Source organism: Hemicordylus capensis, chromosome 1, assembly GCF_027244095.1.
Source record: "Hemicordylus capensis ecotype Gifberg chromosome 1, rHemCap1.1.pri, whole genome shotgun sequence".
Classification (NCBI taxonomy): domain Eukaryota; kingdom Metazoa; phylum Chordata; class Lepidosauria; order Squamata; family Cordylidae; genus Hemicordylus; species Hemicordylus capensis.
Window position 1 is genome coordinate 393,334,676 of NC_069657.1, and position 17,858 is coordinate 393,352,533.

General features: G+C 44.3%; 1 protein-coding gene across 6 annotated transcripts in view; it reads left to right on the top strand.

The window, feature by feature from the left end:
- The window catches only part of BIRC6 (baculoviral IAP repeat containing 6), a 311,771-nt gene that overhangs the window by 12,332 nt on the left and 281,581 nt on the right, over positions 1-17,858 (top strand). For all 6 annotated transcript variants that reach the window (XM_053303734.1, XM_053303742.1, XM_053303763.1 and 3 more), the window contains exon 3: positions 9,182-9,319. In XM_053303734.1, the coding sequence (XP_053159709.1) occupies positions 9,182-9,319 (138 nt within the window). The remainder of the gene's footprint in view (positions 1-9,181; positions 9,320-17,858) is intronic.

A 17,858-nucleotide genomic window follows, 5' to 3' on the forward strand; every position in this document is an offset into this window, starting at 1 on the left:
AATCAAGCACAGTACACTGTATATTTTTCGGAGGTCCGATATTGTTCTATTCTACAATCCTTGTCTTCTTGGTTCCATGTAATATTCTAATTTTCTGGGATTGTGGATTTGGGGTTTTCATGAGCTGTACGCCATGATCATCACAATTATAACAAATTAAGGCTTGACTTATCTCGCTTTGCATGTAATGCGTCTGTCTCATATATCAGTTTCACCTTTTAATTTGCATTACTGAAATTAATGGACTTTTGCACGATATTCTAATTTTCTGAGTTTCACCTGTATAGGATTAAAATATATGAAAATCTCCACTTTTTTAAAGCTTTATTCATATGGAAGGCGGCAATGACTCTTTTTCAAGTCTTGAGTATATGTGTGCGTGGGTAAATAGGTACTTGCCTACTGAGGGAGTGCTTGCCGCCTGCAAGCAAAGAAGTGCTTGTAGATTGCATGAGAAGGGGTTGTTGTATTACTAATGTCGCTCATTTATATGCTTGGTGATTTCTGTGGCTGCATAAGAACTAACAGAAATGTGAGGACTGATTTAACAAGTCAGTGTGATTCTGTTGTCAAGTCAGTATGATTCTCAACTGAGGCCATAGATTCTTCTTCCACTACAGGTATTAAATGAGCCTAAGAAAGCTAGGGAGATCCTGTTATCATTTGTTACTGCTGTTGTGAATGATTACGGTGTTTGTCTTATATACTTTTTAAGCTTTACATAGACTTTTCTCAGGTTGCACCTTGCAGCCAATTGTCCTCATAATTGATGTGTTCTTTCTCCCTCAAAACCTCTCTCTGTGTGTATCGTATGTATATATATATGCCAACTGAGGTTAACACTTCATGCTTCTGATGAAATGGTTTCTAGTCCATAAAAGCTTATGCCACAATAAATCTGCTATCCTAGAAGGTGCTGTAACAGCCTGTAACATGTTTTGCAATACAGTATTTTATTTTTGTTGAACATTTCCTATTCGCTTGATCAGGGTAGATTGCAACTATTCAAATATATTTGTATATTGTTAATTTATTTCAAGTACAGATTTATCTCAGTATATACTAAAGATGTGCAGAAGGTTCCGCGTTCAGAGCGTTCCAACTCTAAATGGGCTGTTTCGAGTATTCCAAGCTTGGAAAAGAACACCCTTCAAATGAAGGGCCTGTTTCGAACTTGGAATGGAACAACCCTGTTCCAAGTCAAAATGTTTCAGGTGTTCCGAGTGCCATGTTGGAGTACAAAATGGTGCTCTTCTGGCCTCTGCATGCACAGCAGCCATTTGTGTGCATGCACAGCCACACCCCTCCCCCAATGACTGCCTTGCATGTGTAGAGGCCAGAAGAATGCCATTTTGGACTCCAAAATGGTGCTTGGAACGTTCTGAGTGTTCCGAGCTTGTCCTGTTGGAACAACCAGCTCGACTGGTTGTTTGGTCAGAACGTTCTGGGCGTTTTCATTCCATTCTGAGCTTGGAACAGATCACAAATTTTGTTCCATGCACATCCCTAGTATATACTGTTCTCTAATAGGCACAGTGTGCCTTCCCTGTTAAAAGTATTCAATGCATCCCCTTTCCATGCAAGTTCTTGCTACTCATCTCAACCATTCTTAAAAAAATTGATATGATAGCTGTGTGGTTTTTATTTTATTGAACACCCAAGCTTCCAAATAGGTTCCCTTCCCAAGCCATGTAATGGAACTAGTCATGAATTGAGTCTCAAAACTTATGTTTCTTTCTGCAGCAGTATAACTCTCATCCCACAAACATCCATTGTTAAGCTTGCTGACTTAATGTGTCTGAAAGCAACTGCTGGTTGAATTTCTGGGAGAAAAAAGGTGGGAGTGCCACAGTCCCACATGACAATAGCAGGATTGATAGCCTATGAGTCTACTGTTGAGGAGTGTGTGTCTGTATCCCATTCCCCTTGTAATATCATAGGGACATAGGTAGCTGCCTTCTGAGTCAGACCATTGGTCCATCTAGCTCAGTATTGTCTACACAGACTGGCAGTGGCTTCTCCAAGTTTGCAGGCAGCAGTCTCTCTCAGCCATATCTTGGAGATGCCAGGGAGGGAACTTGGAACCTTCTGTTCTTCCCAGAGCAGCCCCATCCCCTAGAGGGAATATCTTACAGTGCTCACATATAGTCTCCCATTCAAATGCAACCAGGGCAGATCCTGCTTAGCAAAGGGGGCAATTCATGCTTGCTACTACAAGACCATCTCATTACAGCACATAATTAAAATCTTCTCATGTCTGTCTCTAGGAACACAAAACTGGTTTAACTCAAAATGTCTTGCATCAATTCAAGAATTTGCTCAGCTGTGGCTCTGGCAGGTTCTTGAAAAGAGGGAGTTCCAAGGCTTGGGAAGAACTCCCTCTTGTGTAAAAATGCCTCTTTGTGCCTGTCTCTTGTATTTGTTGCAAGATACTTTCACATGTATGGTTTCTTGTCTGACTGCAGTGGTCTGTGGGAGAATTCTTTCTCTAAGGTATGGAGCACTTGAGACATGTAAGGCTTTTCAAATTAAAAAATGGCACCTTTAATTGAGCCCAAAAGGCAATAAGGGAGCAAGTGGCTTTGGATAAGACTGGAGTCAGCCCAATTCAGATGCTTTCCCATCTGAGATCGGAAAGTGTTCTGAATCTTCAGGAAATCCTGAAGACTTTTGGGAGTGGGTGGTGGTAGTGGTGGAGCTTTTGATGAGTGGGATTGAATTTGGTGTAAAGATTTCAGTATCTTGTTTTATTATTTTATTTATCGTATTTCTGCACTGTCTGACAGGAGAATCCCTTGGCGTTGTACATAAGTTAAAATACAACAAATATAAAAACAGGATAAAATGATTAAAACAATTATTATATAAAATTAATTAAAAGCCTGAGAAAGCAGGTGTGTCTTAAGGGTCTTTTTTTTAATCAGCCAGAGATGGAGAAACACTTATTTTTAACAGAGTGCATTCCAGAGCCCCAGGACAGTCACAGAGAAGGCTTGGACCCAAGTAGCCACCAAACAAGCTAGTGGCAACCGTAACTGGACCTCCCCAGATGTTCTTTATAGGTGGGAGGGTTCATGACAAAGGAGGCGCTCTCTTAAACAACCTGAACCCAAGCCATTAAGTAACCAGCGCTTTGTATTTTGCTCAGAAACATATTGGCAGCTAGCGCAGTTCTTTTAAGATTGGTGTTATATGGTCTCTTTGGGTTATCCTGGAGACCATTCTGGCTGCCACATTCTGCTCCAACTGTTGTTTCCGGACTATGTACAAAGGCAGCCCCATGTAGAGTGTATTACAGTAATCAAGCCTGGAGGTTACCACTTGCTCTCTTTTCCCTTGCCCAAGATGGCTTGTTCTGTCTAGCAGGGAGGCTGTTGTAGGTAGCCTGGTAGAAATCATAAATGCCTCTCTGAGGGAGGGCAGGATGCCTCCTTGTCTCAAGGAGGCAATTATAAGACCTCTTCTAAAGAAGCCTGTGTTAGATCCCTCAGAGTTGAGCAATTATAGGCCTGTTTCCAATCTCCCCAGGTTGGGCAAGGTAATTGAGAGGGTGGTGGCCTCTCAGCTCCAGGCAGTCTTGGAGGAAACGGATTATCTAGACTCATTTCAAACTGGTATTCAGGTGGGCTACGGGGTGGAGGCTGCCTTGGTCGGCCTGATGGATGATCTCCAATTGGGAATTGACAGAGGAAGTGTGATTCTGTTGGTCCTTTTGGATCTCTCGGCAGCTTTTGATACTATCGACCATAGTATCCTTCTGGAACATCTGAGGGTGTTGGGGGTGGGAGGAGCTATTTTACAGTGGTTCCTCTCCTACCTCTCAGACAGATTCCAGATGGTGTCAATTAGAGATTGTTGCTCTTCGAGATCTGAGCTTAAGTACGGTGTCCCTCAAGGCTCCGTACTTTCTCCAATGCTTTTTAACATCTACATGAAACTGCTGGAAAGGATCATCAGGGGATTTGGAGCTGGGTGTTACCAGTATGCTGATGACACCCAGATCTACTTCTCCATGTCAACTTCTTCATGAGCTGGCATATCCTCCCTAAATGCCTGCCTGGAAGCAGTAATGGGCTAGATGAGGGAGAATAAACTGAAGCTGAATCCAGATAAGACGGAGGTACTTATTGTGTGGGGTCAGAACTCTAGAGATGATTTTAATCTACCTGTTCTAGATGGGGTCACACTTCCCCAAAAGGAACAGGTTTGCAGTCTGGAAGTACTTCTGGATCCACACCTCTCCCTGGTATCTCAGGTTGAGTCGGTGGCCAGGAGTGCTTTCTATCAGCTCAGGCTGATATGCCAGCTGAGCCCGTTTCTCGGGATCAATGATCTCAAAACAGTGGTACATTTGTTGGTAACCTCCAGACTTGACTTCTGTAATGTGCTCTATGTGGGGCTGCCTTTGTACACAGTCCAGAAACTTCAGTTGGTTCAGAATGCAGCAGCCAGGTTGGTCTCTGGGTCATCTTGGAGAGACCACGTTACACCTCTGCTGATGGAGTTACACTGGCTGCCTATAGGTTTCCGGGCAAAATACAAAGTGCTAGTTATAACTTATAAAGCCCTAAACGGCTTAGGCCCTGAGTTATTTGAGAGAACATCTTCTTCATTATGAGCCCCACCATCCATTGCGGTCGTCTCTGGAGCTCCATCTCCAGTTGCTGCCAGTTTGTCTGGTGGCCACATGGAGACGGGCCTTCTCAGTTGCTGTCCCGAGATTGTGGAATGCACTCCCTATTGAGATACGATCCTCCCCATCTCTGACATTAAAAAAATAATAATTTAAAAACCCATCGTTTTACTCAGGCTTTTTCAGCTTCTTAATAATGTATAGGTTTTTAATTCTGTGATTGATTTTTAAATTGTTAGTTTTTAATTGTTTTTATGTGTTTTTATATGTGTGTTAGCTGTTTTATCATTGTGAACTGCCCAGAGACATGAGTGTGGGGCAGTATAAAAGTGTAATAAACAAACAAATAAATATGTACCACTGTTTTAAGGTAATTTTCCTTTCCATCCTACCAGTGGGCGTAGCTGACATATCAGCCGAAGCTGATAAAAAAGCGCCCCAGAAAGTTGCCTCAACCTGAGAGACCAGATAGAGTTCTGGATTCAGGAGCACTCCCAAGCTACGTACTTGTCCTTTTGGGGGGAAGTATAACCCAATCCAGAACAGGCAGATCTAAACCATCTCTTGAGCTCTGTCTCCCCACAGTCAGTACTTCCATCTTATTTGGATCCAACTTCAGTTTGTTATCCCTCATCCAGCCCATTACTGCCTCCAAGCAGGCATTTCGAGAAGTTATGCTATTACCTGATGAAGCTGATATGGAGAAATAGATTTGGGTGTAATCAGCATATTGATAACACCCTGCACCAAATCTCCTGATGATATCGCCCAGCAGTTTCATGTAGATGTTAAAAAGCATTGGAGACAGTGTACATTAACTCTTGCTTTGCAGAGCAACAGTCTCCAAGGGACAACATCTGGAATCTGCCATAGAGATAGGAACGGAACCACTGTAAAACAGTGCCACCCAATCCCATGTCCTTCAGGTGACCCAGAAGGATACCATTTATTTATTTATAACTCTGTAAACTGCTTTGGAAACTTCTATTGAAAAGTGGCATATTCATACCATTGTCGATGGTATCAAAAGCCGCCAGCAGATCCAAAAGTATCAACAGAGTCAAACTTTCTCTGTCGGTACCCAGTTGGAGATAATCCATCAGGCTGACCAAAGCAGTTTCAACTCCATATTCCGCCTGAAAGCCAGTTTGAAATGGGTATAGATAATCTGTTTTCTCCAAGACTGCCTAGAGCTGAAAGGCCACCATCCTCTCAATCACTTTGCCCAATCTTGGAAGATTGGAGACAGGTCTATAACTGGCTAACTCTGATGGGATCCAGTTTAGGTTTCTTAAGGTAGGGTGTAATGATAGCCTCTTTAAGACAAGGAGGCATTCTGCCCTCCCTCAGAAAAGCGTTTATTATATAGACCAGACTCCCTCTGATAGTACTGTTGGAAGATGAAATGAGCCAAGTTGGGCAAGGGTCAAAAGAACAGGTGGTAGGATGTACAGTCAGAATCAGTTTGTCCACATCCTCATGAGCTTTAGCTTCCTTAATTTTTTAATTCTGTCCTTAGCATTGAGATGAGTTGGGCTACAAACTCAAATGCATTCTTAAATCCTCCTCACCATTTTCTAATGTTCAGTCTATAGTGGTGGTTTGTTAATTTATTGTTTAGCAACGTAGTGTTTTTCATTAATATCAATGTTGTTCCTCCCCAATGAATAATTGTTGTTCATAATAGTGGTCAGTAACCTTTGCAGGTGGTTGAAAGACACATTCTCTTCTGGTGGGTGCCCTTTGTGCCTCTGCTTGGATTTCCTTCCTGATTGGAAGCTGACAGTGAATAACTGGAGGGCTAATTTCACCTTTGGGAATTCAGGTGGCTGGCAGCTCATTGATCAGAAATGGCTCAGGTTTTCACTGCTTATAAACTTCCTTTTGGATTATCTATATATTTAATTCTCCTGGGTGCGCCTTGGAATGTGCGTCCTGCCGCCCAGCTGATTGGCTGGGCAGCAGAGGCGCCTGATTGGCTGAGGTGCACCCAGGAGGATTGGTTGCCGTGGTGGCGGTGGGCCGGGCCACAGAGGCCAGAGTCGGTGGCGGGCCTGACCGCAGAGGCAAGCGGCGGGTCCAGCCGCGGAGGCAAGGCCCAGGAGGTGGGGAAAGAAAGTGTGGAGGGAGCAGAATTGGTGGGGAGGAGAGGTGACTGGGCCTGGCACAGGCCGGCCGTGGTCAGGAAGCGGAGACTGGGGCAGAAGGTGGGGGGGGGGAGAGGTAACCACCGGCCCCAAAGAGTGCACAGATGCTCTGTGTGGGGTTGGCTAGTCTATTTTATTACTTGTGGCTCGTTTACTACAGTATAATGACTTTCAATGTTGCCTTGGATAGATATGCAGTTGCTTATTAGTAGAGATGTGCACAAATTTTTTTTTGCAATTCGATTCAAGCTCGAATCAAATTGCAAAAATTTGAACTGATTTCTCAAACTAGCTGGCCATTGTTGGCTGGTTCAATGAATCAAAAACTTGCCCCCAAATTTGCCATTCACCAATAAGGAACAATGGGGAACTCTAATCAACCCATTGTTCCCCATGGATAGGTCCTAGGGATACTAAAGTGGGTTGCGTGGTGGGGCATGATGGGTGCTACCTACTGCCCAGTTCACAAAAGAAACAAGCAAATGGGCAATTGTTTGAAAAAAGTTAAAACTTCCCCAGAAAACCCATAGGATCCTGTGGGGGTTTCATTTAACTTTTTTTTTTTAAATTATCTGCTTCCCATTTCTTTTGTGGCTTGGGTAGTAGGTAGCACCCATTATTTTGTACCACGCAACCCACTTTGGTGTCCCTAGAACCTCTACCCATGGGGAACAATGGGGTGATTTGAGTCCCCCATTGTTCCCTATGGATGAAACAAGCAGAGTGACGTGCACAAACTTTGCAACCCTGCTTTGACAAACACTGCAGAACAGAAGCAGCACACACAGTCGCTCCCAACACAGAACCACACATTTTGCCAAACACACTGTCCAGTGATGGCCAAAAAAAGAATAACTGACCCAGAATCCACTGCCAGGTACCATGTATGTGCTGCAGTAACATCATTGGCACAAGTTGCCCTCTCACACAATTATGCTTCCGTCCTTACCTGCAACAGCTGCCATAGCACAGCAACACCCTTAGCAGCCAGGAAGCAGAGCCATAAGCTCAACCAGAACAACATCTTCAGCCACATTTTGACTGAGCACATCTTGCAATGCAGATTGCAGAACAGACCAGAGCAGTGAGTGAAGTACAAGTAATGGTCAGGCATGGAGCTAGTAATGGTCAGGCATGGAGCTCATCGCAGCAATCACCAAGAAATATTATACACAGACACAGAGCTGAGCTGCCACTGTCCATTTATCACCACACCATTTCACAAACAGACCAAACCATAGCTCAAGGAAGTCAGGTAGGCCTCCAAGTTCTGCCTTTGTAAATCAGATACAGCAAAACTAGATAGTTACAGCATCAAGCAATAGCACAGCATTATACTCGGTGCTGAGAAAAAAACACCACAAAATCAAATCTTCCTTTCTTCCTCCTGTCATGATGTATCCCCTTCTTCATAAGGGGGTGCTCTCTTTCTCCCTCTCTCCCTTTCCCAGTTCCTTGGAAAACATTTTTAAATTTCCTCCAAAAGTGTTACTTCCTCCCTCCCCCCAGCCAATGGGGGCACACTTGCCCATGCCAACACTTGATTTGAATGACAATAAGCCAACCAGGACGCAAGGAGATCTCAAGCCAATCGGAAGCCAGTGCCGGAGAACCAATCAGGACTGGGGGAAAGCCCACCAAAATGGCTACATGAACCACACAAATTGATTTGTGCTGGTTTGGGGCAGATTCAATTTGACCTTGAATCAGCCCCTTCATTTAAGGGGTTATTTGATTTGCATTCGACTCCATTAACCCCACCCCTCAATTACGTGCATATTGAATTGCACATCCCTAATTATTAGTAGCAAGCAACATGCTGTTGAACAGATTTTTATCTGCTCATCAGCCCAGGGAGAGAGACAATGTATGATCACATTATCTCTACTGTTTCCACTGGGTGCCTTCAGACTACTTTGATGTATTTTATTGCATCACAGTGCAAGTGAGGGTGTTTTGTTTTTTTTGCCTTGGAGCCATTGAGATGTATAACTTGTGGGGAGCACACAGTGTACCACTTCATCTTTGCTACATTATACCTAGAATCAATCATTTATATACAAACTAAGTGCTGTGTGCAAGGAAAGCTTACACACACAGAGTGATTTGATTATCCCCCCTTCTCTCTGCTGTTGCCTGTGCTTCCCAAAAATAGAAGGGGAGAAAGCTGAAAATGAGCCCCGCCCCCCGCACACAGAAGTGTTCCCCGTATGTAACTTGGTTGCAGGCTACTTTATATATTACTTTCCTGAATTCTTGCACGTTCCAACATATTATGCTGTGTATATTATAATTTATTGGTTTTTAAGATTACCTAGGTGTTGGTAGAAATGTAGGAAATAAATTAAATAGTAATAAAATTGAAATAGGACTGATTGCTAACTTCTTTTATACATCTTAGGCTCAACAACTGTTATCCGCTTGCATAGAGAAGGTAGATGTGTCAAGCACAGAGGGATATGATTTGTTCATCACACAACTGAAAGATGGCTTAAAAAATACCTCACATGAAACAGCAGCAAACCATAAAGTTGCAAAGGTAAGAGGTCCTCTCAGATATATTAATGCTAGAAGGATAGATACGTTGGCATGTACTATGAATCTATGGCCAGATTCACACAGAATGCAGCACTGAAGATTGCCATGAGCTGCCACAGCTTTAGAATAACACGCGAGCCCTACTTCTGGTCTCGGTAATATGTTGAGATTGGTCCTGTCATACGAACCCAACAGTTTTGGCATATCCTACCCCACTTGTAGCAGGGAGCCCAACATCTTTCACTCACTTCAAATCTAAGTTACAGATGTCAGATTCCCTGCTGCAAGTAGGGTAGGGCATGCCGAGATTGGCCTGTCATACAAACCCACTAATCTTGGCATACCGTTATCAAGACCGGAAGTAGAGGCTTACATAGGGATGGGGCGAAGTGTGCACTACAGCACAGTGACAAAAATCAGGTGCTGCTTACATAGAAACCTGCTCTGTTTGAGGCTTTTGCTTCAGATCATAATGACAAGTATGAGATGTAGAATTCAACAGATTTCAGTGCATTTTTTCATGAGCCAGTTGCAGTCATGTGCACTTTGTTGCTGGGGGAAAAAGGTCTCATGAATGTCTCATTGGTTAAATCTGTCTCTGATGTGGTTTGATTGAATCTTAAAGTAACATTAAAAGCACAAAGGCAAGTTCACCAGTCTTTCCAGAATGGTTTTCTTTCCCAAGAAACTCAGAGGTACTATTTCTCCTTAACTGTGTTACAGTTTTCTCTGCTCTGTAATGAAGTTTACCTTTTAAAGGTACTAGTGCTTAAAACTTGAAGTAAAAAAACAACAGCTTTTTTCACAGGAGCTTATAGATGCTGGTTTAGACAGCTACCAAACGCACACAAGCACATGGACAATTGCTGTGTTAAATGCCTGAGTATCTGTATTGACAGGGAAATTGCTTTCAGGGATCACCATGAAAATATGTTCTTTGGAGTAGCACTAATAGATGAAATTAGCTCAGTTCCTTTCTTGCTCATTGAGTTTCTCTAGGATCTGGTTAGTGATCCACGACAGTCATAAATATTGGGTTCTGCACCTGTGCAGACCACTTGAGGTAAAATTCGTTAGCTCCTTGAGGCACCACCAACTGTCCACTGCGCGTTCTCTGCAGTCTTATATTGGCGGTTTGACGTCCTTTCTGTTTCTTTCTGCCCACCAAAGCTATCACTTATTCGGTATCACTAAAACTTCTGGGGGCAGTGGGAGGACAGTTATTTTGGCTACGACACAGAAAAGACTACCCTATGGATAGAGATTTTTAAAAAGAGAGAGAGAAAGGATTAAACAATGTATGATTACGGAACGGAATAGTGGACACTGCTATGACTGACGATTTAAGCTAACATACACGGTGCATTTATTGTCAGGATTGGATAGTAATACGACAATTCTGATTGGCATTTTCCCCACGAACCTCTCATGAACGTGAGGTCCCTGAGGGAAAAGACCACCTTTAAAAGGTGTGTAGGTTGCAAGGGCAAACTCCCCTCAAGATGGACATCAAAAGTGTTTGTTGTGTTTGGGAGAGGGACATAGTGCAGCAGCCTGTTCAATCTGCTCTGCATTCTCCAGGCAAACTTTGAAAAACCAAGCTGCCCATCTTAAAGTAGCTTTACTGGAGAATGTGCTAAATCCTGTTACGCCCAGATCTCCCTCGACATTGGTCTCGATGTCAAAAATGGCACCAAGGACTGCAATGGAAAATCAGTCTAAATCCTTGGTGTCGGAGGTGGCAGCGCTGCATACGGGTGAAGGGTTGCCCTTGAAAACACCGAAAGTGGGTGAATTGGTAACTGCTGCCCCGCCTCCAAAGAAACACTGTGATAAATCATAGAAAAAACACTGTGATAAGGAAAAAGAAATAACCCAGTCGCCTACGGGATTGCAACATGTGAAACACCCATCGATGTTGATGGACAGATATCGTTCATGGACATTGACGGACCGACATTGTTCATCAGGTCTGTCGGTGGTGAGACCTCAGCATTGGGCAGTCTCGTTATCACCTGTTCCAACCCCATAACAGTCTCCATCAGTGCTGGGACTACAGCTGTCGGCAGCGACATCTTCGGCATCAAAACCTCTCGACATTGAGCATGATGTTGAGCACAATGTCAGCTTAGAACCTGAGTCTCCTTTGGACCCAACGGTAGCGACGGACATCATACGACTTCTAGAGTCAAGGGAGAGTACGTCTTCCATAACAACTTTCAGGGGCTTCCTCTCCCAGGGACTCTATATCAAGGAAGGAGAGGAACTGGAGCAAATCCCTCCTGTGCCACAAACACCATCTTTAAAAAGCCTGTATGAAGACACCCCACTGCAGGGCGTACTGCCACACAAAGGCTGGGAAAATACTGTTACTTTGTCTCCAGAAGAGTATTTTCAGTTTAAACAATGGCAGGCATAGAAAGCACTTACTCAAAAGATGCAGTCTGCTACATAAGTCACCGCAAGGTGGAATGATTACCAAGATACTTCAGTGCAGACTACAACATAGCAGAGGAAGAATCAGGATGTAGCTATCCAAGTAAATTTCTTGCTGCCTCAGATAGTTCTGCCCCCACATTTGCAGTTGGTGCCATGCAGTCAAACACATTTGCCAGCACAATCTACAGGGCAGTGTACTGTGGCAACGCAGACAGTTTCAGCCCCAAAGAGTATTGCAACACAAATAGTGTTGGCAAGGAGCACAGTTCTGCATGAGTCGGACAAAAGAGGTTCCTCATCAGAGAGGAGTGGAAACTAGACTGCTACTATGACATCCACTTCCACTACAGTTGGCATAGACAACTACAGACACAACGGAGGAGATACTTGTAAGGACACTTCCTTGGTACAATCTTCAGCAGGCTCCACCGTTGGGCACAAAGAATCGTCGGATGATGAACAGGATTATGCATCAGACTCAGCAAGTGGAGAGTCTAATGAATATTATGAACATACCCTGGAACCTGATCAAAATGTGTCAGCAACACCATCTATCTCACCAACAGAGGAGATGAAATCTTACCACCAACAAATTACAGAGATGGCTGAGGTACTGGGATTGGAGCTTAAGCAAAAGACTTCAGATCTTGATGATCTGGTGTGCAATTTTATGAAGAAGGCTGCAGATCTGCAACCTGTTTACTTACCCATGTTACCCGTCATCGCGAAACTGCAAAATTTGCTTGGGCAGTTATCCAGACTTCAGCGCCAACATCAAAAAGATTCGCAACTCTATATAGGATACAAGAAGAAGATCATGGGTATTTAATTAAACATCCTGTGTCAAATTCATTGGTAATAGATTGTGCCTCAACTTCCAAGGGAGGAAAATGCCACACCACTCTGGCGGACAAGGAGGGAAGGAAGCTAGATGTTTTGGGCAGGAGGACTTATGCAACAGCATGCCTAACAATTAAGATCGCCAATTATATTGCATGCTTATCAAAATATACATATTCTTTGTGGGAGACATTGTATGAAGACCGTACAAATTTGACATCTGAGGAATTTCAAAAGAGATTCGTAGTTACTTTCACATCACAATAATGGCAATGTGCCAGCAGCTGAGCAATGCAAAGCATCTGGCAGAATCGAAATCCCACACTCTGACGTCAGCAATAACATTAAGCAGACATGCATGGTTGTGGGCATGTGAGATTGCATAGAGACTCTGCCATTTGATGGCAAAGGCTTTTTTTGCGAAGAGACGAACACCTCTATAGAGAACTGGAAGAAGTCAAAGCATATAGCACAAACATTCACAACAATGCATAAATATAGCAATATAAGATATCAGCTGTATCAACTGCAAAATACATACCGCCAAAATGAGTACAGGAACTACAGAAAACCCTACTAGAAGTATACTTGTAAACCCTTGGCTAGAAATAAAGGAAACCAACAGAACTGTAACAAGGCTGCGCAGCAGGCCAAACAACATCTTTGATTGCTTGTGGAGCCCATCTGCACTATCAGTACCCAACCAAACTATGACACAAACCATCAACGTCAGACACTCCATCACTCTGACGTCTGCCAGAAACAACATCAGACTGGCAAGCCATTCAGAAGCATGGCACCATATAATATCAGACCAATGGGTCTTGAGGATAGTTGAGTCAGGGAATGCAATAGAATTTGTGACGCTACCAGAATTCATGGGCATAAAGATCACTCCCGAAACAGCGACACTGATAGAAGAGATCAAAGAATTTTTGAGGGAAACAGGCGATATCGCCAGTGTAATGGGTTTACAGTGAAACGGGATTCTATTCTCGGTAGTTTCAAATCCTGAAGAGGGATGGGGGCATTTGCCCAATAATGGACTTGTGTTGGTTGAACCAGTATGTCAAAGTGAGAAAATTTCGCGTGATAACGCTGCAAGCAATCCTTCTGCTTCTGCATGGAGAAATGTGGATTGCAACGTTGGATTTGAAAGACGCATATTTTCATATCAGCATACAGGAGAACCACAGAAAATACCTACGCTTCACACTGGGCAAGGAGATATACCAGTACAATGTGCTGCCCTTTGGCCTAGTGACAGCTCCAAGGGTATTCACGAAACGTATGGCAGTGATCATAGCCTACGTATGGACGCAGGATCTTTCCATCTTTCTAAATCTGGACTGGCTTCTCACTGCAAAAACAAAGAAACAGTTCGTGTCACAGCTACAGTGCGTAACAACTCTATTAAGCGACTTGGAAGTGAGAATCAATTGGAAAAGATCACATCTGTTGCCTGCCAAACGACTCCGGTATATTGGAGCAGAATTGAATATGAGAATGCAAAGAGTGTATTTGCCGAGGGACCGATACGAATGGATAGTCGAGATAGTGAAAGCTCTTCACATGTCACCCCTGCAGAGGGCAAGAGCAATTCAGGTACTTTTGGGCCTAATGGCTTCTTGCATATCGACGGTGCACTATGCGAAACTACAGCTGAGAAGGCTGCAGACATGGTTCTTGGCTGAATTCCACCCTAACATCGATCCACAGAACAAGCTACTGCTTGTTCCAGAGGGAGCGTTGTCCTCCCTATGTTGGTGGACCAGCGGAGCAAATCTCCTTCAGGGTATGCCATTCAGGACCCCAGGACCCACAGTAACGTTAACAACCAATGCCTTAGTGTTAGGCTGGGGGGCACATCTGCTTCATCCAGAGATACAGGGCCCCTGGTCACTGCAGGAGAGGCGACTACACATAAACCTTTTAGAGCTGCTTGCAGCATACAAGGCATTAAAAACATTCCAACAGTCCAAGTGGTCAAGATACAGATTGACAATACCACGGCAATCACATATATAAACAACCAGGGAGGAACAGTGTCGCAAATGCTGTGTCAGCTCAGGCTACAGATGTGGAATTGGTGCATTGCATGGAAAGTCCATATGGTAGCCATCCATATAAACAGAGAAGACAACATATTGGCAGATGCACTGAGCAGAACCCACATTCTGCGGCAACACGAATAGGAGATGGACCCAGACATTCTGAAAGAACTATTTGCACATTGGACAACACCATCGGTAGACCTTTGTGTGACACTGGAAAACAAGAAGTGCAAACATTACTGCTCAAGGATGGGGCTGGGGAAGCACTCAAAGGGATATGCATTTCAATTCCAATGGATGCAGAGTTATTCTATTTTTTTTTCTTCATATCCATTGCTGAACAGGGTGGTAGCCAAGATGCTGCAGGACAAAACCAAAGGGATTCTGATAACCCTTTGGTGGCCAAGGCAGCCATGGTTTCCGCAGCTACTCAAACTGTCTGTGTGGAACCACAGGTGTCTCCCTCAATGTCCCATCCAAATAAATCAAGAAAGGGGCCAGCTGCAGCACCCAAACCTGGAAACGCTAAAATTCACAGCGTGGAGGATAGGTTACTGAACAAAATTATGCTTTACCAGAGGAAAGCTTCCACAAGAAGAAATTACGGTGCCAAATAGAAAAGGTTTTGTGCTTATGCAAAAACAAAAGGCCTTTAAACACAAACAGATGGCATTAAAAGATGTGCTACTGTATCTTACAACATTAAAAACAAAGGGACTTGTGAATGTATCATTAAAAGTCCATTTGGCTGCACTATTATCCCGCCACAGCGGATGGGATGAGAAAACAGTGTTCTCCCACCCAAAATGCAAGAAATTCATGAAGGGCATAAACAATTTCTACCTTCCGGTACGACAGCCTATGGACAAATGGAGCCTCTCACTGGTGCTCAGTACATTGACAGAAAAGCTTTTTGAGCTGATGGCAATAGCACCCATGAGACTGGTGACCCTTTAAACAGTATTCCTGGTGGCGATAACAAGTGCAAAGCATGTGAGTGAACTCCTTGCATTACGCATAGACGAACCACTAGGTTCCATGAGGAAAAACTGGTGATGCGTTTGGACCCAGAGCTCAGACCCAAAATAGTCTCCACTTAAGATTTCCACTTAAACCAAGATGTGGTTCTTCCAACATTTTTTAGAAATCCTTCCACAGTATTAGAACGCTCTATGCACTCTTGAGATATACGCAGAGCAATACTGCTCTATTTGAAAAGAACAGCAGACATCAGGAAAACAAAACAACTTTGTGTGTCATAAACGACAACATAAAGGCTACCCCCCATCACACCAACGAGTGTCTCATTGGCTTGTGGAGACAATATTCCTGGCATACACACTACAAAAAACGACTCTGCCAAAATCTGTAAAAGCCCATCCTACGAACGCGTATGCAACTTCAGCGGCACATTTGTCAGGAATAAGATATAAAGACATCTGTATGGCGGCATCCTGGGCTTCAAACCAGATGTTTATAAAGAATTATGCATTGGACCTTTGCTCTGCGGCAGCCGAATTTGGGAGGTCTGTGCTTAAGAGGGTGCTATAGTAGCTTGCAACTCCAACCACCAACAGGGAAGCTCCTAATTCACCCAATATATATGACTGTTGTGGATCACTAACCAGATAAACAGGTTGCTTACCTGTAACAGATGATCTGTTAGTGATCCACAACATTCATAAAACCCTCCTGGCCATCTCTGCTTCAGAGTGCAAGCAGCTTTGCTTTAAAAAAAGAAAGAAAGAAAAGAAATGGAGAACTGGTCAACAAGAAACTGAAAGGACACTGAAACTGTCAATATAAGAGAGCACGGAGCATGCACAGTGGACAGCTGGCTGTGTCTCGAGGAGCTAACGAGTTTTACCCAAAGTGGTCTGTGCAGGTGCAGAACCCAATATTTATGAATGTTGTGGTTCACTAACAGATCATCTGTTAACAGGTAAGCAACCTGTTTTTCTAAGGTACAAGAGGATAGTCATTGGAAAGGCCATAGATGATTTACTGAACCCAGAGAACCTGCTAATTGGGCAAAGAGGCACCTCTTGTACTTAGCAGGAGGTAGTGTATCTACTGTTCCTGTTCAAACCAACATTGTGTCACTCCAGTGGCTCTGTTGTTGTCTCTTACGTAACTTTTTACACATTGTGAGATGGGGGATTTGGGATAGAGGGCCATTTTCTAATTCCTTTTGCTGTGTAAACCACTTCAGACTTCTTGTTGAAAAGCAATATATAAATATCCTCTATAATAAAATGGTAAAGTGTGCGCCCGTGTCTCTGCGCCCGTGTCTTTCTCGGCCGTTCTGGGCATGCGCAGAGCGCATGCCCAGAACGTCCGAGAAAGATACGGCCGCAGAGACACGGCGGCCATGTTGTCTCCCAGGCCAGGCGGAGAAGAAGCGGGGAATGGGGAGGGAAGAGGTGGCAGCGGCGAAGGAGAACAAGCGGGAACCGGGGAGAACGAAGGAGAAAAAGCGGGAAGGAGAACAAGCGGGAAAACGAAGGAGAACAAGCGGGAACCGGGGAGAGGAGGGAGTGGGGCAGGGGGGAGGGGCAAGGGCAAGAGGGAGTGGGGCAGGGGGAGGGGCAAGGGGCAAGAGGGAGTGGGGCAGGGGGGAGGGGCAAGAGGGACTGGGACAGGAGGGTGAGAGGGAGGGGAGGGTGAGAGAGAGGGGTGAGAGGGGGAGGGAGGGCAAGAGATTGGGGTGGGAGGGAGGGGAGGCAACAGTGTGGGGCCAGAGGAGGCGGTGGGCCCAGCCGGGTGGAGGAGAGGGGGAAAATGTAACCCAACTAGCGCCCGTTATTTTAACGGGCTTAAAAATACTAGTTTTAAATAACTTGTCAGTGTAATTCTGCTCATGCGACTGGGCTTCCTTGCTTGCAGCCTCTTCTGCCTGCCACTCCTGAGATTTAGCGGACCATCAGGAATAGGATGTGATGTTGAGGAACTGCAGCTGGGGGAGGAAAAATGACAAAAATTGGAGAGCCTTGCTTGCAGAAGTTGGAGCCAAGCCAACATTTGTTCTGCGGACACATTTAAAAAATAATAATCACAAAGATTTAGTCTGCTTTCTACATACAGTCCTTTTTTTAATCCTATAGCAGGGGTTCCCAAACCTAAGAACAGCCCTTCTGGTTCAGGCCCAAGGCCCATTTAGTCCAGCATCCTGTTTCCCACAGTGGCCCACCAGGTGCCTCTGAGAAG